The sequence below is a fragment of the Lipomyces tetrasporus genome, assembly GCF_029532465.1.
Source record: "Lipomyces tetrasporus strain NRRL Y-64009 chromosome Unknown POJ06scaffold_6, whole genome shotgun sequence".
Taxonomy (NCBI): Eukaryota; Fungi; Ascomycota; class Lipomycetes; order Lipomycetales; family Lipomycetaceae; genus Lipomyces; species Lipomyces tetrasporus.
Genome location: NW_026611601.1, coordinates 968962 through 994066, shown reverse-complemented (window position 1 = coordinate 994066; position 25105 = coordinate 968962). Strand labels below are relative to the sequence as shown.

General features: G+C 47.2%; 10 protein-coding genes across 10 annotated transcripts; 4 read left to right on the top strand and 6 right to left on the bottom strand.

The window, feature by feature from the left end:
• Positions 1–41: 41 nt before the first annotated feature.
• Positions 42–2704, top strand: POJ06DRAFT_254837 (uncharacterized protein). The gene is made up of 4 exons (XM_056187816.1): positions 42–243; positions 324–449; positions 530–705; positions 770–2704. Exons 1-4 carry the CDS (start codon positions 144–146, stop codon positions 2588–2590), a joined length of 2223 nt encoding a protein of 740 aa, XP_056043349.1. The 5' UTR covers positions 42–143; the 3' UTR covers positions 2591–2704.
• A 330-nt stretch (positions 2705–3034) lies between these two features.
• Positions 3035–4374, bottom strand: POJ06DRAFT_254834 (ribosomal protein S10 domain-containing protein). The gene is made up of 4 exons (XM_056187815.1): positions 4170–4374; positions 3864–3962; positions 3639–3705; positions 3035–3583 (listed from the first exon to the last, which is right to left on the bottom strand). Exons 1-4 carry the CDS (start codon positions 4267–4269, stop codon positions 3496–3498), a joined length of 354 nt encoding a protein of 117 aa, XP_056043348.1. The 5' UTR covers positions 4270–4374; the 3' UTR covers positions 3035–3495.
• A 212-nt stretch (positions 4375–4586) lies between these two features.
• POJ06DRAFT_119346 (Mif2/CENP-C like-domain-containing protein) lies at positions 4587–6342 on the top strand. The gene is made up of 2 exons (XM_056184217.1): positions 4587–4801; positions 4856–6342. Exons 1-2 carry the CDS (start codon positions 4703–4705, stop codon positions 6197–6199), a joined length of 1443 nt encoding a protein of 480 aa, XP_056043347.1. The 5' UTR covers positions 4587–4702; the 3' UTR covers positions 6200–6342.
• Positions 6343–6687: 345 nt separating this feature from the next.
• Positions 6688–8440, top strand: POJ06DRAFT_268776 (uncharacterized protein; the record flags this gene model as incomplete). Its single annotated transcript, XM_056189331.1, has 2 exons — positions 6688–6954; positions 7010–8440. The coding sequence occupies 2 exons, from the start codon at positions 6688–6690 to the stop codon at positions 8438–8440; spliced, it is 1698 nt and encodes a 565-aa protein (XP_056043346.1).
• A 179-nt stretch (positions 8441–8619) lies between these two features.
• On the bottom strand, positions 8620–10197 carry POJ06DRAFT_119452 (mitochondrial carrier domain-containing protein). The gene is made up of 4 exons (XM_056184219.1): positions 9804–10197; positions 9442–9708; positions 9121–9388; positions 8620–9066 (listed from the first exon to the last, which is right to left on the bottom strand). Exons 1-4 carry the CDS (start codon positions 9847–9849, stop codon positions 8799–8801), a joined length of 849 nt encoding a protein of 282 aa, XP_056043345.1. The 5' UTR covers positions 9850–10197; the 3' UTR covers positions 8620–8798.
• Positions 10198–12492, bottom strand: POJ06DRAFT_119451 (P-loop containing nucleoside triphosphate hydrolase protein). Its single transcript, XM_056184218.1, has 4 exons — positions 12197–12492; positions 11439–12096; positions 11257–11385; positions 10198–11199 (listed from the first exon to the last, which is right to left on the bottom strand). The coding sequence occupies exons 1-4, from the start codon at positions 12238–12240 to the stop codon at positions 10546–10548; spliced, it is 1485 nt and encodes a 494-aa protein (XP_056043344.1). The 5' UTR covers positions 12241–12492; the 3' UTR covers positions 10198–10545.
• Positions 12493–12630: 138 nt separating this feature from the next.
• On the bottom strand, positions 12631–17379 carry POJ06DRAFT_254816 (uncharacterized protein). Its single transcript, XM_056187814.1, has 19 exons — positions 17118–17379; positions 16906–17067; positions 16800–16850; positions 16579–16748; positions 15995–16511; positions 15716–15943; positions 15102–15661; positions 14956–15049; positions 14731–14906; positions 14597–14677; positions 14429–14543; positions 14252–14374; positions 14036–14194; positions 13711–13973; positions 13555–13657; positions 13344–13502; positions 13141–13292; positions 13031–13079; positions 12631–12976 (listed from the first exon to the last, which is right to left on the bottom strand). Exons 1-19 carry the CDS (start codon positions 17205–17207, stop codon positions 12842–12844), a joined length of 3387 nt encoding a protein of 1128 aa, XP_056043343.1. The 5' UTR covers positions 17208–17379; the 3' UTR covers positions 12631–12841.
• Positions 17380–17618: 239 nt separating this feature from the next.
• On the bottom strand, positions 17619–18318 carry POJ06DRAFT_119230 (uncharacterized protein). The gene is made up of 2 exons (XM_056184216.1): positions 18228–18318; positions 17619–18178 (listed from the first exon to the last, which is right to left on the bottom strand). The coding sequence occupies exon 2, from the start codon at positions 18145–18147 to the stop codon at positions 17677–17679; it is 471 nt and encodes a 156-aa protein (XP_056043342.1). The 5' UTR covers positions 18148–18178; positions 18228–18318; the 3' UTR covers positions 17619–17676.
• Positions 18319–21575: 3257 nt separating this feature from the next.
• On the top strand, positions 21576–22874 carry POJ06DRAFT_119179 (acyl-CoA N-acyltransferase). Its single transcript, XM_056184215.1, has 3 exons — positions 21576–21932; positions 21984–22076; positions 22131–22874. The coding sequence occupies exons 1-3, from the start codon at positions 21690–21692 to the stop codon at positions 22725–22727; spliced, it is 933 nt and encodes a 310-aa protein (XP_056043341.1). The 5' UTR covers positions 21576–21689; the 3' UTR covers positions 22728–22874.
• A 147-nt stretch (positions 22875–23021) lies between these two features.
• POJ06DRAFT_197689 (autophagy protein Apg9-domain-containing protein) lies at positions 23022–24805 on the bottom strand (the record flags this gene model as incomplete). Its single annotated transcript, XM_056185079.1, has 3 exons — positions 23022–23705; positions 23758–24355; positions 24411–24805. 3 exons carry the CDS (start codon positions 24803–24805, stop codon positions 23022–23024), a joined length of 1677 nt encoding a protein of 558 aa, XP_056043340.1.
• Between the last annotated feature and the right edge of the window lie 300 nt (positions 24806–25105).

Sequence of the window (25105 nt, the reverse complement as noted above, 5' to 3'; positions counted from 1 at the left end):
TCGTTGGGACTTCTCAGGTCTGGATGACGCATGGAGTGCGAACTACATTCAAGGAGTTATACATTCATTTCCATGGCCCTCTCCGCGAAGTCTAGTCTACCGCACTGTATACTAGTCACTTACACAGAAATCGAGACAGTAATATGACGAAAAAAAAGAACAAGCAGAGAAATATAAACGAGGTGTCCAACAGCGGCAGCGAAGGCAGCAGCAAGCAGACACCATGCTATTTTTACAAACAAGGTACTCTTTCTACTTTACAGAGCAGCTGGGTTCATATATTGCTATGCTGGAAGAAACGAACTTTTATTAAGTATTACTAGGAAATTGCGCCAGAGGCGAGAGTTGTCCTTTCCTCCACGAAGGAGCGGATAAATCATCACAAACTAGACCGACGAAGTATTCCAATGCCCTCAACGTTGTCGATAATTCCGATTTCAGCATTTCAGGTATGTACAATACTTTACGCCTAAAAACCTACTTGTTGTTTGTGAAGTCACCAATTGGACCAATGCTAACGGGGGTCTAGACTTCGACCGACAGGAACTGCATGAAATCACGAGCCGCCCTCCTGTATATTTCTATTCTAGTTTTGCGGTCACAAAGGGTGGTCGCAGAGGCATTATCAATGACCGTGACATTTCGCCGGAAGAATTACGGTATTTTGCATATGAGTTGAGGCGTATGGGAGAATTCGAAACCTATGTACGTGATACTCCACCGGAGCAACCAATCACCAGCGAGAGTACTTGGGCTGACGGAAATATAGGAAGCAATAGCTGATATTGCGCGCCAAGATATGCTTAATCTCTTCGAGTTTATAAGCAACAACATGGACAAAGCCGAACGGTATATCGAAATCGCTAGGCAACGGTCGGATTCTGAAATCAAGAATTTTTTACCACCAGAAGAAGTTCACAGTGATAATTCAATCGGATTACTGGCCATTAGATTGTTAAAAGGCGATACGTCCGCGTTTGATGAGCTGAAGAAACAAATTCAGGAGAAGAAAACAACCGACCGGTCCCATGGCACTACCGGTCCCTCTGGCGGGACGGTTCCGCAGACTTCTCAATTCGGAAACGCGCAAAAACCATTGCCTCTACAAGTGTCTGCATTCGGTGCGCGACTGGGCGGTACTGCTCAGCCTTCATCGGCATTTGGATCCTCGCCAGTGCCAGCACCAACGACGAATTATGTCGCACCTGTCTTTGGATCTTCGTCATTCGGTGTATCTATACAACAACAGTCGCCACTAACGCAAGCGTCTGCGTTTGTTTCGCCAGCATTTGGTTCAGCATCCGCTCAATCTGTTCCTCCGCCGCCGGCCACAAACCTGGGTGGGACGATTTTTGGGACTTCGACATTTGGCTCGCCTGGACAACCACAAGCCAATTCACAGTCGCAAGCGTTTGGATCAGGACTAGGCAGCGATTCAGCAATTGGATGGCCAGAGTCGAATAACGCCAGCAGGGCTAATACAAGCGCTTCGTCTTCACCATCGCCGTTTACCAATCTCAGGCAGTCAGTCCAACAATCGTCGCCCGTACCGTCATTCGGAACGCGTCTAGGCGAATCCACGACACACGCCCCATCATCCGCGTTTGGATCACTCGATTCTACAAGACCAATACCCACGCAACTGTCATCAACCAACGCAGCGCCAGTATTTGGCTTATCCGGCTTCGGCTCACGTCCGGCTCCTGCATTTGGATCGTCGACATTCGGCTCTGCACCTGCATCAGTAGCTGCAAGTAGGCCGGTGTTTGGGCAAACTGGATTTTCCGCGTTTGCGAACAGTGGGTCGCCTTTCGGAATTGCGTCAGCGCAGCAGCAAACATCCGCATTCGGCGCTGGACCGAAAGACGAGACCACGGCCGACCAGTCAAGACCGTTCGCAGCCTTCTCTACCAGCCGCGGATCAGCCTTTTCGGCGTTTGGCTATGATCGCGGTAACACCGTGTCGCCATTTGGTGCGTTCGCGAGCCAGTACAATAAAGATAACGAAATGACTTCGCCAATGGAAACAAAGTCGGATGAGAGGGGCAATGACGCAGGGACGATGGCTGGACAGCCCTTGCGGCAGCAGATACACCCATTACCGCAGCAATCAATGCCCATATCTCCACAACAACCACGACAGCAAGAAGACAACTCAGAGATTGGCAAACGGCGGCAAAGGGCAACAGAGGCAGAGGCACAGGCACCTGCTGCCTCAGTGCAGACAAACGTGCAAGAAACGAAAGGTCCCTCTCAAGGCAAGGTGGTCACAGGCAACTACATTACACCAGCGATGCAACGCTTCCCGATTTCGCTTGCAACGGAGAACGACCAGTTTCCTGGTTTACCACAGCGGCCCCGATCCAAGATGGAACAGATGTACGCGTACTTCGCGCGACACAACCGCCAGACACTGAAGCCCGACATGAGAAACCCCAACACTGGGTATGTTGCGTTTATGCAAAGCGCGGGCGACACGTATTTGCCTGATGTGAGCGACCTGACGCTGGAAGAAAAGGCCGCGTTTGAGACGAAGGTGTGCAATCTAGGAAATGTGCCGGAGATTGTGCCACCCCTGCAATATATGTAGTGACATGTAGTTAATTGTACATATTTCGTGTATGGTGCTTCCACTTTAGTCGCGACACTTTTAAATAACCTTAACCCAGCGGCCAATTTTCTACTACTAACCCTTACCCTCGCTTTTACGGCGTATTGTGTATACCGCAGGCGTATATTGGAGCATCAGTCATTATCCGGCAAAGGGTGGGAATTAGGCAGAATATACGTAGTAAGATTACATACAATACGTACAAGGCACAAATAAAACACATACAACGCGCAAAATATAATACAACAAACTACTCCAGATCTAGCATAGCGGATGTAAGAGTAAGAAAATATCAGTGCTATACCATATTAGGAATCTAGACTTCCTAATAGTATAGCTCGCTCAATAACCCTAACCGGAACCTTATTTTCGCCATGTACCACGCGGCCAATTATTGGGCTTCGCCATACTAAAGCGGCAAAGTACCCAACCAAGTAGTACCTCCCAAATATCTCACAAATTTGTGTTTAAAGCAAAAAATATTCCCTATTAATGTAAGTAAAGGCACGATTAACACGATGATTTATTTTATTTTGTATTTAATTTCTGGTGGCGGTGAAAGTTTTGTTGGACGTGGTTGTACAATTGCAGAAAAGTGTCGCGACTAAAGTGGAAGCACCGTAAGTGTAATTTAGTGGTTATAAATGTATAAACATGGGGTATTTGTGTATTGCTAGATACGATCCGATCGCTTCACTATACGTCAATGAGATGCGGCAAGTCGCGCAGCGATAGAAAAAAACTGTTATCACATGATCATCCAACGGAAAGTAGCTATTTTGACTTCCTGTATTTACTTTTGACTGCGACAATATTACATGTATCGTGACAATGTGAAATGGAAAACGAACGGAAAAACCCAACCCAAGCACCATTCTTTAAATTCACGCAGCAACAGTAACCTCAACCTCGACACCCGGCTCAATGTTGAACGATGTGATCTGCTTGACGGCACCAGAAGGAGCTTCCAGACTATAGAACCGTTAGAACTTGGCTTCTGGCAATAGCATATAATGAATGGACGTACTCAATCAAGCGCTTGTGGATGCGCATCTCGAAGGCATCCCAGGTCTTGGAACCCTCACCGTTAGGGGCTAAACAGTTTGTTAGCATTCTATCACGTACGAACAACTTTCAATCCATCTCATTCAACTGTTCAGTAGGCATGGATCCCAGACATTCTCAGCTCAAGCACTCCTCCATAGCAAAATATACGGGGACAATGAATCGCAAATAAACTGGGAATACTGACTCTTTCGGGTGGAAATACGTAGGAACTTGGTGGGTAGTCTGACCGGTCCCTTAACCTTCATGTGCTGCTCCTTCGCCCGGAAAATGAGCTCGTTCGAAACTATAAGAGTCACGTCAGGGGTTGATCCTTATACTATATCAAGCTGTACACATCCGAATCAGGTAGACGCGCAGTACCGGTCAACATAATTGTGTCCAGAACTTCAACTAGAGGCCACGTTTGAAATTCCTTCCACTCTTTCCAACCTTACATGCACATCATCCGCCCGTAACATGCCCCGCTCACAATCGTCTCATGACAACCTACCTTTCTCCAACTGCTGGACCTTTCGCGAGGTCATTGTGATGCGGAACTTTTTGAGGTCAGGCGCCTCCAAGCCCGCAGCTTTCTCCTTGTCGTAACTCATGTTGTTAAGTGCAGAATGGATAGTCGCAAGAGGGTGGTGAAGAGGTCAATTAGAGACTTAGGAGTGAGCAGACAATATCGGATAGGGCAGGTCAGGCAAGGGTGGTACCGAAGTTTGCCATACTGCAATACGTACCTGATGGCGGTGTCGTCTAGACTCTGTGGCCGTGACTGTGTTTTGGCAACGTACTGCGTGGCTTAGGGTTACTTGGTCAGGGCACAGAATGGAATAGGGTCTGTTGCCGTTCTGGCCTGTCCCGCCGACGATTGAGCCGTGCAGAAAACTCAATCTACGGACACGCGTCGCGCGGCGCGTGTCCAACGGTGCCCTGGCTTCATTGGTAATACATACGAGAAATCATTAATGGAGAATCTGCAAATCTTAGTTTCACGTCTTTAGCTGCTGCGGGCATTCGAGCACTTGAGGTGGGATAATGCCGTTACTATCCATAGATCAAGTTCTGTCACGTGTGGATGGCGGTGCTGCGCGAGCGAATGTGCTGATTAGCCCGACTTCGCAGATAACGCCTACTGTATGTCCATTCTCATTCCATAACTGTTGGATGTGGTCATTAATTAATCGATAGCCCATAGAAAAACATGCATCCTTACTTTCAAGTCTCGAATCATCCATGACAACACAACTTAATACTCCCCCTAGATCGTCGCCGTCACCGGCAACGTCGGCAACACCGTCGTTGACATCGTCGCCGCCATCACCGCCTCTGACGAATCCGGATAGACCATGTAAGACCCAAGACGCCGTGATTGACGATGACTGCCGGAGCATGACGTCGTCTCTGAAGAAAGCAAGGCGTCGATTTTCATTGGGATGCTTGGATGTCGACAGTGATGACGAGGAGACTAGTCAAGACGTACGTCCCGCTCAAGATAGTCACCATGGTGACATTTCGCTATTGGAATCGTCAAGCGCTCCGATTCTTTCCGACCGACGGAGTATGCTTATCGAAGCCGCAGACGAGGAACCGGATCACGTTCTGTCCGGCTCTGAAGATGTGGAGGACGTGTTTGCTCAGTTCGTGGAGGATGTTGATTCAGCGGAGGAGTACGCTATGCGAAGCTCCTCGCCGTTAAGCTCTCGTCGTACAAAGATCAGCAAGACAGCGACCGCTGGTCAGACGGCAACCATGCCAATATCACCAGTCAAGAACGATAGCAACTCAGTGAACTGCGAGGATGAGCCTGTGCGACGGTCGAGCCGGACTAGGATGAAACCGCTAGAGTACTGGAAAAACGAAAGAATTGTTTATAATCTCGTGCGAGATGAAGAGCAAGGACATGCAGTGCCAGCAATTAAGTCCATTGTCCGACCAAGTTCGGCAGTCAGGGAGAAACTGCCTAAGAGCTCAAAGAGGAAATTCAGTCTTACTTCGTTGGAACCATATACCGCATCGAGAAATTTCAGAACTCGTAGAGCTGTCGAACGGGATGTAAAAGGTGACTTCGACATGGTCAATGAGAGTGACGCAGAGGAAATCGTCACGGAGGTAGAGGCATATTCTACCGGGGAGAGAATAACAAGGCGCGTGGCTATACCATCTACTGCACTTCCGTATATTGCTGTATCGAACTCGTCATCAAATTTCGAATTTGCCAAGACGTTTGAGGAAGACGGGGGATTCCTGGCTACTGGTATCCTGAGGCTGCCAGCCAATACCGGGTGCAAAGGATGCAGGAAAACGCGAGCCAATGCGCTAGTATTCTGCGTTTTGGAAGGGACAGTCAAGGTCGTATTAAACCAGGAAGTTGCTTTCAGAATACGGCGAAGTGGACATTTTTTAGTGCCTAGGGGCAACTCGTACAGTCTGGAAAGCGTTGGCAACAAAATGGCTGTATTGTTTTACGCGCAGGGAACGGATTCGTTTTTCAATGCAGTTGAAAATAATCCGGAGACTCTCGAGAAGATATGATTTACTATTCTGAACTAGAACATTTGTATCATCAATTCGTGCAAAAGAGTGATATTGTATTATTGCATATGTAGAGTTCTATTTGCGACTATAGCGTGATTGTCTGCTTCGAAAAATTGTACATTATTAGTTATTTGATGGCTTGTGCATTACTGGGTATCGTCTCGGTGAATGACTGACTTGGCTGGCTCACATCCAACGTCATCTCATCGCACAGTTGCCGCGTCGCACCGCCAAAACCTACGTAACTTCCCAGCCAAGGACGTTGAATAACCTCATACATAACCGTTGTTCTACACAACCTAAACTATCACAAAGTTCCAATATCAATTTCTAATATCACCATCTTGAACCATTTTCATACGGCTCCCACATTTGGCGAGAATATATGCACTAGTTGCTTGTCGGGTTGCTCCAGACCGTGGAGAACAATAGTACACCGGTGAATCACAAATCGCCGCACGCCATCTCTCATCGCAACCACAACAATGCCGGAACTCTCAGCAAAAGATCTCTTCGAAAAAGATCTATCCCTACGCTCACCGTTTCCGCGGGGAAGTAATGTTCCCCTGTCTTCTACGCCGGGCCGTCCTGCTCGCATTGGTCCGCCGATGTTCGCTCCGCCGAAACCTGGATCTGGATTTAAACCGCCTACGTCAGCCACCAGGCTAATTGCGCCTAGTGCGCGAAGGCCGGGTACTGGTGATGCCAATAGCAAACTGCAGAAGTTGTTCTACCAGAGCCCAATGCCGCGGGTATGCATTGCTTTGATTGCTGTCGTTAGTCGATGATACTAATAGCGGCATCCAGATATCAAATCCTGCGCTCGCCAGACATAATCCGATCGCATCGAGTCCGAGAATGACTACTGTCGCACCGCCTGTGAGCCCGAGTTATACGAGCGCGATAGACGCTCCAGCATACAACAATTCTTGGAGATCTGCAGAGTCATCAGCATCGCCAGACAATTTCCGACGTTCACCACCGCCCCGCCAGCTACAATCGGGCGCTCCACCACCGCTATTGCCGACAGTACCATTACATGTGCAGCCACAGCAGAAAGAACCTACGCCGACACCACTGCCAGTTCCGACAACGGCAGCAGTCCCACAGAGCAAAGTGTTGTCGCCAGCTCCAGAAGCACGGCAAAAGAGTAGGGGTCTTGGATTTAGAATTGGTGATTTATTAAACTTGGTGTCTGGAGTACGGCATTCTGTTGAGCCCGAAAAGTCTCCTTCGAAAGAGATTTCAGGGCCTCAAGAGGCAACCACGATCAGCGAATCATTATATACAGAGAAGGAAGCAAGCACCGATATTCAGATGGATAATGCTCCGTCCGACTCGCAGTCTCTGAGCAGCAATAGCAGCATTTCATCGAATTTTACCCCTTCGAGCGCCAGTTCTGCAACAAATGCAAATACGACGGAAGGACTGTTGCCTCCTGCATCCATAACCAAGCGAGCGCAGAAAAGCAGAGTGATCTCGATCCCAGAGCCATTACCGCAGCTCAACTCAATTGGAGTCTATGAGTCGAGAGCATCATCCGCGAGCCCATTAGTCTCATCAAGGAGGAAAGTCAAGAAACGGTCCACGTCGCCTAGACGCGAGCAAATGGGCGTCACGAAAGTCATACGCGGGAGAGGGGTACAGAGAGCACGTCGTGGGCGATCGAGCCTTCCTGGACGACACCTTGGCCAGGCCGCGTCGAAGCCTGCTAGACGATCGCCTGACCGTGAACCTCCATTTACGTCCGAATCGGAATCAGACGAACGCGTTGAACAGCGCGAGTCCCAAGTGCCCCAGAAGAAGCCCGGTACGACATTACCGGAGCAAGAGGTCGCGCAAGAGATGGAGGTTCCTGATTCAGAACCTGAATCCACCAGTCCAGAGAGTTTGCCTGCACGAGGACAACCTCCAGGGGGTCGAAATGTTATCTTTGAAGCAGAAAGTAATATGCCTATTGTCGTTTCGAAATCTCCAAATGCTGAATCGTCTCTGTCTCCACCGCCCTCGTCGGGGCCCAAGCGTGCCAGGAGGCAGTCTCGGGCTCTTCCTGAAGAGCAACCGACTCGGCGGTCAGGGCGTACGCGTGTTAAACCACTTGAGTACTGGCGCAACGAAAGGATCGTGTATTGCCTTGTTCATGACGAAGCGCGGGGCGATGTTGTCCCGAGTATCCGGCGTATTGTCCGTGCCGAAGATGATGGTGCGGAACATAGCGGAATTGGAAAGAAACGATGACGAAGTTTTACTACGTAGTTGAAGATTCCAATGTATTATTAGGGTGTTTCACATATGCGCTTTTTTTGTTGGTGGGAATACTTTTTTCGGCGTTAACTTCGGTTCTAATATTCTTAGTCAGTAGTCAGTGTACAATAGACCGTTGTATAGTATAGGCTAGTACTGAACGCAGTATTGATCCGTTGCTTGTGGTTTGGTCAATCTAATCATTTGTACTTATAACAAAGCTGTACGCGTACTCATCGTAATAAATGGCGTGCCAAATCGACCTGAATCCCAAGCTAAATTACAAAATATATGTGACAGGTTTTGCCAGATTCCTACTCCGGAGGCGGGGGTTAACTGACTTTGGCGGGGGTTAACTGACTCCGCTCTTGCGATTGCTCGCTCCAGGTCGCTCATCAATAAATGAAACGGCCTTGAATGCGACTTCGTAAAACGAGAACATAACCATGCTGGAAATGGTTACGCGAAATAGCCGTGGCATCATACCACTGAACAACTTCCATGGACCCTCTGCAGTGAAAATCTGATAGGTACAGAGAAGATTGTTGCCGCGGGCTGCTTCACGGCCGGAGAGTGTTTGCATTCGGGTCTTGACAACGTCGATGGGCATTGTCGTTATGCTGTTTGTTTGCAGTTAACGTCTAGCAAAATTCAATCACTAAGGACTTGCTTACACAGCAGCGTAGCTTGCCAGAAGCTCGAGACCTGTGGCCCATGCTGGTGACAGTCTATCGCCCGGTGACACGATGAATCCATCTGCCATCTGCCGCAGAGAATTATACGCTGTAAATCGCACTGCCGACGCCGCCCCTTGTCGCAGCAACGTAGGAAAAAATCCGTACAAATAGCCCAGAGGTCCGTGAAGCTGGAATATCCGCTTGAAAGTTGCGAATGTACCGGGAGGTGAAGTCGCCAGCGAGCTGATCTGTCTAATCTTTGCAACTACATGAACCAATTAGAATTACTACTTCTTCTAACTAACAGGGAGACCTTACGCTCAAATGGAACCAATACCGTCGACTCCAAGAATCCGGCCGATAATCCTGCCGCCAATGACTTCGGCACCGAAATGTGCCCCTTCTCGTCCGCGATCTGCTTGCTCAAGAAGTCGTACGACACAAATCTAACCACAGTTTTGGTTCCATTGCCGAGCATCATCGTTCCACATCCTCTGAACAGCTTCAATGTCAGTGCCGGTCTGCCTATTTTGTCTATCAGAGCTGTCGGCAGCTGACTTCTGACTTTGTGGTATTCGAGTGGATCTACCCTGATCAGTACGGATTTTTCCAGACAATCCTCAGCGCCAATAAACAGGAAGAAATTTAAACAAGTACTAAATGCTGTATTTAATACTTACAAGTCAGTCCGATCTCGGCCGTTCCAGCTAATATACCAGCGGCCATTAATCTAGGGAGAGATCCCTACAGGTAGACCGTCAGTGTCGGAACAAATACCGTAACATTATCTCGCGATTCTTCCTTGGACAAAATAAGAACTCTTACATCCTGGCTAATATGAGCAGACATCTTGAGCGAATATTCGAGGTCTATGAGAAGCCTGACCTGCACATGTTCGCGTTTGAAATGCGTTGCGCTAGTCCGACTCCGACGACCGGCTTGGGAGTTGTCATAGAGTGTACCTGCGCAGGTATGATGCATCGAATCCCTTCTGTCCGCCCATCATGTACTAAACATTCGATACATGCCCTAGTCTACGGCAATAAACAAACCGCCAATTTATAGGCTATATATCTGTGGGGACCAGCCAGTAAGAGGGAGACCGCGACACTGTATATTCATCTTGCAAAATGGTGCACACTAAAACACAGAATACTAAAATTACACTGCACCCTTCTCAAAATGACATGCAAACACCACAAATCCCTCTCTTAAAAAAAGAAAAACAGGAGTTTTATAAATTTTAACATTTTTTTGTATGCTTTTCTCCCAGACTAAAGCTATTCTCCGTTATTCTCAACCTCAGTTACTCGATAAGCTCGCAGCACCTTGATCTTTCATAACATAGCAACACAACATACCAAGACGCCGAAGAAACGAATCCATTATCGTTTATAACACATTTCAACAATCTAGATTGGATCACGCCCGACGACTTTGAAGCCCACGTGGTCCTTGCTGCCGTGGCTGGGTATGATTTCGATGTTGCGGGGTTCGCTGCTGGCGCTGTTGCTGTTGCGATTGCTGATGTAGTCGTTGTTGCACCTGCTGTTGTAACTGTTCTTGGTGCTGTTGCTGCGGCTGCTGGTTCTGTTGTTGATGCGGTGCCCGAGGTTGCTGAGGTATCTGTGGGCGGGGGACAGTCTCAGGGGAGTCGTATACATACAAACGTTTGTCAATGGTCTGCGGGATCGGCGCAATTTCGGTTCCTAGCTCCTGTTCGATCTTGTAGAGATTAAATCTATCGTCCCAGCTGATGAGATTGATGGCAAGACCAAGGTGACCGAAACGACCAGATCGACCGATACGGTGAAGGTATGTCTCGGCATTCTTTGGGAAATCGAAGTTGATAACGACATTTACAGCTTGAATATCAATACCTCTTGTGAGCAGATCAGAGCAGACCAGGTTTCTGCAAACGCCGTTTCTAAAGTCGTGGAAAACACGGTTACGGTGGGCCTGAAGCATACGAGCGTGACTGTAAAAGCAGGAGTAGCCAAGTTCGGTGATCTTCTTGGCAAGGAGCTCCACTCTGTTGGTAGAATTGCAGAATATAATCGACTGGTTGATTTGGAGCTCGACCAACCTTAGCACATTCGAAACTTCACTCCGTTATAACAGTCGTCAACATACCTTGGAGAAGAGGGTATTCAAGCAGTGGACTTTCTGCTTCTCTTCCACGAAAGCGTAATACTGCGTGATACCACGAAGGGTAAGTTCGTCCATCAAGTTAACCTCATAAGGCTTGTTAAGGTGTTTGTCCTACGAGCAAGTTAGAAACTAATTCGGTCAGGTGTTCACCACATTCCACGTACCATAAAGCTCTTAACGATCAGCGGGAACGTAGCGCTGAAAAGCAGGATCTGGCGACTAGGAGGGAAGTGAGCTAGCAGCTGCTCAATTATAGGCGTGAATTCGGGAGAAAGAAGCTTATCAGCTTCATCCATGACGAACATTGGACATTCGCTGAAGTCAGCGACACCTTTGCCAGCAAGATCAAGAATACGACCAGGTGTGCCGACCATGATGTGCACAGTATCGTGCAAGCGTACGATATCGTCTTTGAGGGTGGTACCACCGGTGGTAACCATAACATTGATGTTCAAATGCTTTCCAAGTGTCTTGCAAACTTGCGAGGTCTGGAGGGCCAGCTCTCGTGTGGGGACAAGGATGAGCGCCTGGATCTTGTCGTTCTTTGGGTTCACCTTTTCCAGAGCGGGAATGACGAACGCGGCAGTCTTTCCGGTACCGTTCTTTGCTCGAGCAAGAATGTCTCGACCAGCCAAAGCGACGGGTATAGACTCCTCTTGAATCGGGGATGGCTTCTCGAAACCAGCCTCAAAGATTCCCATCAACAGCTCTCGCTTCAAATAATAGTCTTCAAATTCACTACCCTTAGTATCCGTGACATCTTCAGTTTGTGGTCGAAGATCTTTCTTTGGTCGATTTATTTGTGACTTCCAGGAATCGGAGCTGAATTGCCGAGAAATGTTAGATCAGGTGTCCAACAAAGAAAGTAGCCAGAGTGAGTCCAAGACTTCAACAACAGTCCGAGACAAAACGTGTCACGTACCTAAGCGATGTCGCCTCTAATTGGCTAGCTAAAGCTGTAGTCATCTTAAAACGTGTTGTGAGTCAAATATGGAGAAATCAATGTGAGCGGTGGAGAGGTTTGAAAGATTCGTGATATATCGCTCTATCAAGCAAATGGGGAGTAAAAACTTCGAATGGTGTTGAAGATGATTCAATTGACAAATTCAGTAAAGCAGCAAGGGGTCACGCTAATGAGGATGGATCGATAAGATGTTGAAGATGATAGTGATCTAAGCGTATATAGGTGGGGTAGAGTTGATGAAGGACAGAAAAATGATGGTGGAAAGACTCAAGTGGCTTGGGTGGAGCGGCCCTGCACATCGCCACAACCACTGACTGGAGAGGCAGGTGACTCCAAGTCATGTGACTTTGCATTTAAAGGTGCCTCACATCCGTCTTTACACTCTGGCGCGTCAATGGTTACATCGATGATGCGGTACTGCGTATGGTCGGAAATTAATGTCATATTATAGCAATAACTGCATCTATCTCTAGTAATACATAAACAAGAACTATGAGCAAGTACATAACCAAACACAATGCAACATCATAGCATATAAAACACAATGGAACGTCATAGAACATAATAATATATCCTGATTTCTCTTTATATTCGTTGTATTTCTTAGGCAACGACTGCTCCTCTTTCAGGGTCAGCCATGCGAATAATCTTAACGTCATTACTCAACTTGATGTTACCCATATCCTGCGGAGTAATGAATATCGTTTGAGTCTGGCTGCTGCGCTGAGCAGTTTGAATCTATGCAGGATATCAGTTTTCTATTCCAGCACGCAACAGTGTGACTCTACTCACCATCATCTTAAGACTGATACGCCTGTTCACAGCATCCATGAAAACGTCGCTAGACGTTGAGTTAGCGCCAACCCGAAATCGGATATCTTCCAAACTAAAGTTGCACTCACAATTCATCAAGACCGCGTAATGGGCAGTTCATAGCATCCCAAAGTGACATCAGCAAACAAATCTGGGTGTATGACTTCTCTCCGCCAGATAGAGTAGTGACATTGCGTTTACCACTGTCTCCATTAGACTTTCCGGTATCAACTGGCTCAACCTACACATGCGTCAATCACACAAATATTGGCTCTTAGACAAGGAAGCGCACCTTCAAGTTTAGTGTTTCATTTTCATGACTGATAAAGAGTCGACCTTTAAATCCGCGCTCGTCGAGAGTATGTCTGAAAATATCCTTGGCTCGAGTACAAATTTGATTTCGGAAAATGTAATATCTATCTCGGCGCTCCAGATAGGTCTCATTCAATTTCTACTTGCAGTTAGCAATCTCTAGCTAATATAAAACAAGCTAAGTCACATACATTCATAAGTGCGGTGAGATTGCTTAGTTCTCTTGCGGCATTGTTATATTCCCTCTGAGCCGTATTGTGATCCTCAATGATCTGCTCAACAGGCTTGGGCAAACTGTCCTTTTGTTAGGCAATCAAACCGTGTCAACGGAAGCTATATGGACTCACGTTCGTATCGACGTCTGGTAACTGCTTTGAACTCGAATCATCTCCTCTTTGAACTGATCCGCAGTCCTTCCCTCTTCAATTTTTACTCTCTCTGGGTACATGCTGCGAGTGAGTCTGGTAACCTCCTCTAGGTTAGCAACAAGTTTTGCTCGCTCAGCAAGCATCTTCTGCATCCTGCTACGTCTCTCGGCCGACTGCTTCCGTCTGAAAGAGAGGACATTATTAAACTCGATAGACGCCACCGTCGCATCCCCTACTAGTTTCTATATGGGGCCATCGTTAGAATGTGAGAAATTAATCTTCAGAAATAGTTGTTCCCTCATACCTGTCGCCCAGCCTCTCCGGCGTTAAGTTGCGCGAATTCTTGCTTTTTCGCATCCAGCTCGAGGGTAAAATCATTCAGCTCCTTAAAACGTCGATCTTTTTCCATAATTATATTTGGGTACTGAACTTCTTCCAGCTCTTTCAACTGAGTAAGGAGATTCTATGGTTAAAATTAGAATTGGAGCATCCCACTGCTGCCCAACTTTACCGAACTCACATCTCGAATCTCCTCCAACGAATCTAGCCGACTTGTCTCATCGGCTGCGGACATCAGGACAGCCAACCGGTCGATTTCTGCCTCCGTACTATGAATATCCGCCCTAAGATGATCTATTTTCGTCTTTGACAACGTTAAGCACAGCAAGCTACGAACTCAACAATCATTACCACTCACGGCTATAGACTGCTCGCGCCTTCTAAAATCTGAACTCATTTTATCCAGCCGGCTCCATTCAGCATGAAGCCTGGCGACCTCTTCTTGGATCTTCTGTTCCTCCTCCATGAGTGATCTAAAACGAGGTAAGAAAAGCGACGAATTGTAATCGGCCGAGTATCAACATACCTCATCTGCATTCCGCTGTCAGTCTTCATTCGGGGAGGCTCTCGTCGGCCTCTTTGCGGTTGCGTGCCAGAAGCACCTCGCCTGAAATAGTTAGTCATATGGCTATTGTCGGATGAAACCAAAAGCCTGCGAACTTATTACTCAATCGGTAGCCATCTAGAGCGCTGCCAGGCCTCTTGGCAAAGCAAAACGTGACGTTTCGAGGATTTGTGTACATAACTTGATCTGCCTCCTTGCGATCCGGAATCAAGATAACACGCTCAATGCTATGCACATCGATCATGATATATCTGACATACTCGTTCTCAAACTATTGCATGATCAGTAAATGCCAGTGGCTTCAATACTCGATGACTCACGTCTAAGCAGTCTAAGACAGTTTGAAAATGTGGATCAGGACAATACTGTGAGAAATTGAATCTTTCGTCCTTGCGAATAATTATATTAGAACGGCTATAGAGTCAATTAGTAACAAAAGCGAAGCAAGTAGATACCTAATACATACAATTTACACTGATTCAAGATACGCTTAAGTAACTCCTCATCCTCTTTGCAGGTAACGGCAAAGGAGTCGAGAGTCCTATTGAAATAGGCTTCAAGGATTGGGCCCCATTCTGGCTGCTTCATGCGAATATGGCTCCCAATAGGACCAACAGGCTTCTGGACGAATCTAGATTCCCTTTCAATGGCCCTCAGGACGTTGTCAATGCCCTGCCCAAAGACTGCCCAGTATTTTTGCTGGTGGCTCTGCAATCTCCCGATACGCGACTGTACATCATTCAGTTCATGCTGCTTATTATTCAACTTGTTTAACGCAGCATCAACTTCGACTTTGTGCAGCTCCTTTTCGTTCTGCATTCTGCGACCGTCGGCCGTGGCTTGTTCAAGATCCATTCTCAATTGCTGTAGCCGATTTTGACCATCTGTATGAGATTGATCAAGTTTTGCTCGCCTGCCGCCGTCTAATTCACTTAGCCGCTTTTGTTCGTCAGCGATCTTCTTGTCCGAAATGGCGATTTTCGTCCGGTGGGCTGCAATTCTCGTAGCCATGTCACGCTCATCATTCTGATTATAAGTTAAAATCTATACATCAAATCGAAGCGAACTGAACGGACGAACCTGAATCTCCCCTGACCGTCCTTTCTTTTCCATCATTTGGTTACGATAAGACTTAATCTGCTCATCGAGTTGATCCCTCAGATCAAAAAAATCTTGAAGCACTTGTTGAGCTTCCACCAACTTCTCTTTTGACTTCTCGTAATCAGCCTCTGTAGCTGCGACTGCCTGTTCAGCTTGCTGAACCTCCAGTGCCATTATCTCCGCGTTCTCATCGTGAGTGGCGAGAGCCTAACCACAACGTCAGTAATCCTTCCTAAAAGTATTGCCTTAGTTGCACACCTTTTCGCTATCAACAACAGTTGCCCAGGCAAATTGGCCCTGAAGTCGAGTGAGAGTGTCCCTGACTTCACGGTGACTTTGTGTTTTCTTGTACAACTCCGCCGCCTCGTCCCTTCGAGCTCGAAGTTCGTTCAGTGCCTCTCTTCGGCCCTTAACAGTAGCAATGGTCTTCTCGACATACAGATGGAAAGCGTCATAGTCGTTTCTGAGACTGTCCAGACGAATACCCTTCATAAATAAGCTGTACTTCTCCTCAGGCGTGGAGCTACTCAAGAATGAACGCGCCGTATCTTGCGACAGAATCGTCATTGGATTATCAACCATCAGGCCGAAAAAGTCGAGCATACTGGTCAGTTCCTCTTTATCCTTGGACAGTTGAACACCTTTCCAATTCTTGATACGATAACTGCTGGAACCGTTGAGTTGAATAATGCGCTCAACCCATACCTCATTGCCATATTTCTCAGGCTTAAAACCTTCTCCTTCATTTTTAATGATAACGCTAACCGACGCAGAGCTGCAGCAAAGTTATGTTAGTGAGATCCATCATCCTGACGAGTACAATTGCGGTCACGCTCACGTACTTGCAACCCTCCTTGATAAGGGATTTCAAGCTCGATGCGCGATTGGTGACCGAAGCCTTCGCGCCCAAGCAGACTGTAATCGCGGTCAGAATTGCGCTTTTACCACTGCCGTTGTGACCAATAACGAAGTTTATTTGGGGTCCGAAATCAATTTTGAGATATTTGTGGCACTGCGTGATAAATTAGACCCGGTCGACCACAAAATAGGGATATCCGCATACCATAAAGTTAACAAGTTCGACCGATTTAATGATACCGGCAGTTGCTACGGCCTGTAATATGCTTAGCGTATGCTATCACTAGTAAAGAGATGCCAGTGACACTTACGTTGGCATCGGGATCCTGCGTAAGGTTTAGCTGATCGAATGCCTCGTCCTCGGAATCTAGGTTATCGTCGGCGCCCGATTGTTCCTCAGATCCAGATTCCTGCTCCAAACCGGCAACACTTTCATCGGTTCTCAAACGCTTAGAGACATGAACAGACTGCTCCTATAAAGTGTTAGCAGTGACAACTCCTGGATACGCGCGACTACACCTACAACTTCGCTAGTATCAGAGTCAACATATCCGTCTGCGGTGGTGTCTTGAACCTTGCTATAGTTCATAGCAGAGCGTTTGAGTCGAGCCATTGTCACGGTGGAAAAGCGAATAGATGACGCGTTTATACGCAATGAATTGCTTTGCGCCGGTGTGAACCGCGAAGAATTCAAAGGGAGTGAACGAACGCGTCCTGACCCTTGAGACGCCCCTCTTTCGTGTCGCAGGGATAACACCAAACTTTACCCGCTGAGCATTTTATGGCCCACATGTAATTATGGTACCCAAGGTACGAATGGCCCACGACGCGATCGAGACGCGTTTCGCGTCTCATTAATATGGGTTGTCAACAGGAACAACACGGCCATTTTCTTGCCGTCGCGTTTTCTCGGGCCTTAGAAAATTATGGGGAATCGAAATCCTTAAAAGCCAATATTATAGCTTGAGATATTGTTACGAATACATGACAATGAATCTTTCGCTTTTCAATGTTTCGGACTACCTCATTTTCGTCAAACATTCCTTCAACCAAAGAGAGAATCACACTATTTCCAGTTACATTCACTTCATCAAGTGCTTAGCCTTGTCCAAAAGCGACTCTTTAGGGTGTTGGCGGCCGGTACTGCGACCTTGCTCTTCACCAGAACCTTGCTGTCTCTGCGTCTCACCCTCACCCATTGCTGACTGGGACTGATATTCAGACTCGCCAGTACGTCCGCCCTGCATGCCAGAACCATACAAGGGCTCCTCACCCTGCATTCCCTTGGTCTGCTGCTGGCCACCCTCGGTCTGTCCAGATTGGAACTGGCCCATACCACCAGCCTCGCGGCCGGATTCTTGGGGCCTCCCCTGGGAGCTCCAAGGCTCATCAGAGGTGGCAGTCTGGCGAGTGGAACGAACGTTGCCGCTCATAGGTTGGTCGCTGCCGTAGGTCTGGCCGGAGCGGGTCTCCCCACCGCCGGAGCTGTATTGCTGACCAGAACGTGTGCCCGAGGTCGTTCGTTCCTGAGATTCGGTCGTGCCAGACTGCATCTCGGACGGCTCATCACTTTTCGTAGTGTCGCTACTACGAATCAGTACAAGTAGCAACTCTCTAACGAAACGGTTCCGACTTACTGGCCCGAAAGCTTGCTCTTGAATTCCTGGAATTTGCCGGACATTGTTACAAGATTGAAACTGTTAAAGCAGGTAGCGTCGTAAAATTAGTTCTGACGAATTAACTCACAAGTGCCATGGCGGCAAAGGAGTATTTATGGTTTCAGAACGATCAAGGTCCAGAAAGTACTGGGCTGCCTCAGATCAGCTAGTCCTCCACTAGGCCGCACATGATCAATTGGCGATCGGCCGACGATCGCCATAAAGACCGTGGGGGCATGACGGCAATCGGCGAGACGTTCCTCGAACGGAACAGACCCGGAAGAGGCATGCGCAATCGGAGAGATCTAGGTGGAGGACGCGTGTGCATTATTAGCTATGATGTCTTAATGACGATTTCAATCATCGTTACTGGTCGCGCGGATCAATGTGTCAGGAGGCCGGGGTTAGGTCCGTGATCACTTGAGGCAATGATGAGCGAGTCCCCGATTCACAACGCGCCGCCTACCAGAAGCGGCTTGCGAGCCAGCTAGAGCACATGGCCATCGGCTGCGGGGATCACGGAAAGCCTCGCGCTCTCGTCCTCCGACGCACGAGTCACGATTAGAGACAGACGATTCAAATTCGTGTTGACTAAACTTAATTGCTACCCATGATGCGATCTGACTTCACCAGCACTGAGAAGACTGTACCATGATGAGATCGCCGAAGACTGAGGAAATATCAGATCCCAGTTACCGTGTTCCTCGGCGCCAAAACAATCGACATGCTCAAGAGTACACAATATTGAGCAGCAGCCGCAAGCGAACTACTTTGCCATCAACGTGCGTTACTCCGGATCTTGCTTCGTCTCGGTGGTATCGTTTGGCTCAGTAAGTCGTGGCCCGTGCTATCATGGACATCTGCTCACAATCTCAATGATGTATCCCATATACCGGGTGCTGACGAACACTAGGCCCGGCCGATCTAGGAGCGAATTTCGATACAGAACTGCAGTAGCCGCTATTAACGGTCACTAACTGGACTGTCAATACCCTGATATCTCCGCCAAGCATGATACGGTAGTGTTCAATCTGGGAATGATTGTGACATACATATTGTTACTGGCTATTCTGGAGCCTAGATGACTCTGACCTGAGGCAACATCGTCGTTTCGTCTCGGAGCCTGGGGAAAATATCTTCGACACTCGCCCTTGCCAAATCATAGCAATTTCCGAAGAACTTCACCATATCTATGGTTCGGTGAAATAATGACTCAACTGTCGATTTCAGTCTTGCTGAATTCGTCTGGGAAAAAGTATATATCCGTAGTTATACAATGCAGCTGGAGATGTGGGCAGGTAATGTTTGGAATTCATGTGGCTCTAATATTTTGCTACTTGACACAGTTCAACAGTCGTTCTGTTTTACAACTGAATGAATATGATGCTGCCTTGTCGGATCGTCTCCCGTGCTAAGCACCACGTACCAATCCATTCCTTAACGGTCAAATCTTCGCGGGGATGGGATGCCAAAGAAGTACGGTACAACTGACAAATACAAATGTTGACCAAATATGTAATCGGGTCGCCTACGGTAGAGCCCAAACATTGGTCGGCATATGGTGTCTCTAATCTCCATGACGGCGCTAAAGTTATTGCTGGCTCTACGGGGCAGGCTGACGTAGTCGGCGGAGGGTATTTTGTCCTGTTTATGACAAGTACCCCTTTGGAGGGCCCGTTGGACCTTGGTTTCAAATTCTATGAACTTCATGAGAATAGAGAATAGTCTGTTGCTGTGAGATATCCGTATCCGCAACAGCTCTGTGGTTACGTCGAAAACCAATAGTAGATTTATAATACAACCTCTTCTGGTAGTCTCGGAGTAGAATCTTCTGGCCTAAACGTCAAGTCAAATGATTGCATAGTCCGGGTCCATTTCATAAGTGACCACGGATTGTGTCCATCTAAACTGAATATCTCAGGCAAATAGCTGTCAGCCAACATCAGATTAGTCCGATGGCGACCACGAAATCCAATGCTCCCACAAAATTGGCAATCGTCTCGTCAAGACTTCGTGACCCTCCCATAGACCGTCATCAATTCATGCTCCGGCCTACTTGTAAAGCGTGTTCAAAATCCAGTAATTCGTAGCATTCGACCGTATCTAGACTTCTACTGCCCTAACTCCTGTGACCACTTAGGCCATTCGGCCAGCCGAATGCCGAATGTCGCACTACATTTTTGAAGGAGAGTACAAAGTACCAACGCCTCAATCTGTGTAATTATGGGAAAGCGGTTAACACCATAACTAACACCAAATTATATAGCATCCGTTCTGTGTCTCTCCTTAACTTTCATAGATAGCTATCACTATGACTGACCGTACGTCCAGAAGTCCAGCCCCGGGAACTTATTCTGCGTTATTAGAAGATGACTCTTTGCTACCGTCGACGGGTTCAAGCAATTATCGGCGCTGGCAGTTCCTCGTGATTTTGTTTTTGACACAAGCGGAATCGGGCGGCTGCACGCCCAAAACATTCGGCATTTGTTTGTAGTGTCACGCGAGCGCGTCGCGCGTCAGTGTTTCCAACGCGTCGACGCGTCCCTCCATTCTGCAATACATCCACAATTCGCGATGCATTATCATTATTATTATTAAAAACAGACGGCATCTTTTCAATTCTCAGAGGTCTTGCCATCAAGCTGTTGGCGTCATCGCGGATCTCGTCTGGAAGGTGCGTCTTTCATCTGGGGGCATGAGGGGAGTCCTGACGGACTGAGATCCTCTCTAATTCGAGTGCGCTTATTCGCCCTGGAGCAAGGGTCCAAGGATGGCGAGATCCAAGCCACTTGGACACTACCAGTTCCGGGAACGCGTACTCGAATGTGGGCACGGGGGTTAAGGAATGGTGTTAGAAATTATCTCCGCTTGTTTTGTTTCTCCATTGGGGTTTTTGTTGTCAGGAGAATGTTCCCTAACGCCTTTGTCCAAATGGATGTTCCAAGGAACAGTGTTAGGTTTTAACTCCGAATATATTTTCTGTATTCCCTAACTATGGGTTTTGTTTTATGGGTTTTTGTTTTGCGTGAGGATTTTCTCTATCACTATTATGTTCCTGTTTGTCTATATAAATATATATATATTATGTATATATACATATATATGTATGAGAGGCCAGCTTCTTGGAGCTGGCCGCTGTTGCTTGTGACCCATGGCAGGGCGAAACCACCAGACATTTTTGTTGTATTTCTTGCTAACTGTATGCTCGGCCGTCTAATACAAGTGTGCATTCCTGACCGGTAAATTGGATAACCCTAACCTTCTCGTGCAATAGGTGTAACTTATCTAGACTTGGGCATGGGTTAGGGACCCAGGTTGAACCAGTCTAACTTTGCTGCTGAGTGCACCAAACAGTAACGCTTTATAGAAATTTGATTGTTTACTATTTCGGTATTTCCCGTCTATACTAAGGAGATGCAGACTGGAATGTGTGAGTAATGGGAGATTCTGAATCTTCCAAAAACGGCTCTTCTAGCACCAATGCATCAGTCACTGATCCTCGCAACGTCAGGACAGTGGTCTTCGGCGAAGAATTAGAATTTGAGGCCTGGTATGGCTGTTCGTCATACTTTTCGGACAAGGAACGGAAACAGTATGCAAAAACTCTTTTAGAGAGACTATACGTGTGCAGCAGATGTTTCAAGTACACCACCAAGGCGCCTGACATGGGCCAGCATTTGGTATGCCAGAGTCGTCTTCTGTGGATGTATGTCCTAACCATGCTTATTTAGACCGCGTGCAGTAGCTCGTTTGTTACTCCAGGAAGACTTATTTATCAATGCAATCAATTTTCGATACGCGAAGTGGATGGAGAAAAGGACAAGGTATGTTCAAGCCGGTATGGCAAGGTTAGATCAGTTACTAATTGTCCGCGGAAGCTTTATTGCCAATGCCTCAGCCTATTCGCGAAGTTATTTGTCGACACCAAGTCAATCTATTTTGCTGTAGATCGGTTCAAGTTCTACGTCTTGATTCATCACGTGTCATCCAAGAAGGAACAACCTGTCGGGTTCTTTTCCAAAGAGAAACTGTCATGGGACGAGAACAATGTGGCTTGCATCTTAGTATTCCCCCCGTTCCAGGGTCAGGGACTTGGCCAGCTTCTAATTGAGTTCTCGTACCAATTATCAATATTGGAAGGGAAGCTTGGATCTCCAGAAAAGCCGCTCTCTGAGCACGGACGCAAGAGTTATCTGCTATACTGGTGCACGGTTATTGCGAAGACGCTTCCACATCTTGAGCACGATGGCAGAGTTTCGATAAATGAGATAGCGCATGCCACGAGTATTAGACAGGACGATATTATAGAAGCACTGCAGAGTGTGAATGCGTTGCAAACCTGGAAGGCGACAGGCGTTGAAGGCAAACCTGGGATGAGGATTTCGCGAGAAAGAATTGCCGCTTGGGTTGCAAAGCGTAATATCAATTTACAAGCTCCATCCCTCATCGATATTAATTGTATTATAGTGCCATGAATGTACACCCATTTCACGTTGGATTGTTTTATTGGCTCGGGAATGTGAAGTCGGAGTCATGCTAACTTATACAGCAAACGCTCTTCAAGATGACCTTGACCATTTATTATACTGTGCTTAACTAAAGTATACGTACCACGTAATACTGTAAGCAATACCGAGACTTAAACACCAATAATTCCAATCATTGCCGCATCCCCTGCTGGTGGAGCAACGAAAAGCATGTCCGTGTCCAACACCAAGCCATATCAAAATAACTACAAAGTAAAGTGACACATCTCTTGGTAAACACGTCTACATATGATGACGCGGATTCTGCAATCGTGGCTTCTTGCTGAAATCAAACACAGCAAAGCAGCAAACGTACCCAATGCCATCCACGTACAGTGAACATTCGCGGAAGAAGTCAACAATCTTCTCACAGGAGTTGGTGAGCGAGAACCACAACACAAACGGGGTCAGTACGATACTGGCGGTTTCTTGAACTAAGATCACGATTTTCAATGCGTAGTATTGCGCAAATTCATTCTTGACCTCGTCTGTGTGCAGTCTCCCATTCCACTCTGGGGGCAAATAATGAGTAAATTCCGCAACGTATCGCAAGTTAGCCTCAGGATCAAACACCAGCGTCTCTTCCTGAATCAATCCACGAGCAACGGCCAATATGGTACCAAAAATGCCAATATAAAACAGTACGGTTCTATCCTGGGTAATCTCGAATCCCAAAAACAAGTCCGGGTCGATCACAGAAGCTATACCGAGGATAGCCGCAAATGATCCTGCCACGAACGCTATGAACCTAAAGATCTGAGTCGTCCTTTCCTTTGGAAATTGGTCTACGTATCTGGATGCCGGATAATAGCTCAGATTCAATCGCCGACGAAACAAATGATACAATTCGTTATATTCGCGAAATTTCCATTCAGCAAGCCTGCTATATTGCCTGGAGCCTATTGTGCTCGGATTTTTATGATATTCCTGTGCGACATGTTAGTCAAAATCAGGCAAGAGGAAGAACTAATGGACCTACATCAAAGTATCGGAAAAAATAGAGAAGAATAAGGTACACGACGATAAAAGGTGCAAATATGATATTGATTACGCCGGCGAAGATGAATCGACGACGAAGGCCCTCAGCCAGAGCTTTCCTGTGCGTATCTTTGAGAAAGGTGGAACGAACTTGGCCTTGCTCATTGAATACAAAGTCCATGATGCAGACGCTCAGATTCAATTCCAAGCTCCGAGTAAGCCACTGCGCATTGCGAAGCAGCGGAAATGGAATCGTGAGATCAAGAATGTCCTTGTTTATCATAGCAATGAAATAATTCTCTTTCCTCATGATTCTGTTCGCAATATCGTGCTCTCCCATCCTCTGTTTCGATTGGTAGCCAAGGTACTGTCGCGCTATTGCATTAGATGTGATCGGATTATCGTCTCGTAGTGCCATCAATCTACGAGCGACCTGTTGCCATGAGATAGTTTGCAGCTCATTATCTGTGATATAAAGAAGATACTTGTAAAAATTTTGAAGGTCTACCAGTCTTCTTATGTCAATGATATACTGCGCCAGCTTAAGAAACCACACAAGGCTAAGGATCCACAGGCAAAAAGTCTTGAAGCCACCGAGACTATGAACGATTAGCCGCCCTCAAAAACAAGTATGACTCTACTAGCTGCACTTACTGAGACATGCACTGAGGAATCTGGATCTGTGATAACTTTGTACTGCTCCGAATCAGCGAATAGTCTATGCAAGAGCTGAGATACATGGAGAATCCCACTACGAATGCCAGCGTAGCCAGATTGATAATCCTGGACAATGTGATGCTATAGATGCCATTTCCCAGATAGTAATCATACACCTCCTGCAGGAAATTGTCAAGATTCTCCACATTAGCCCACTTCCATAGTGCACGTTCGCGAGGATCGTTAAGACCAAATCGAGCCTGATGAGTTGGCTCGTCTTCCTGTTGTTGCTGATTCCTTCTATTCACAAGTGGATCCCCGATTCGGGATGGAGGCGGCGGAAGGTTTAAATGCAATGTATCCGAGTTCTGTCCAGGAGGGTATCCTGGCATGTAGGACGACTCGAGATTGATTCCTTGTGGGGCCCTGATATTCGCCGGCGGAGCTGGTAGATCAATTGGCGCAGGAGGCAACGGATAAGATGTGCCCGGTGGCCCAAACCACGAGTTCTTCGAGAACCGAAAGGACAGTTCCGCAGGCGATGGATGCCAGTTTTCTCCTCCTCTTCTGTACTTGGACTGTGGATGAGGGATCTCGTACATCAGCGAAGCGGGAACTTCGTCATCATCGGCTCCATCAACATGTTCATTGGACACTACTTCGACATCGGGAATTATTGATTTATTGGCGTA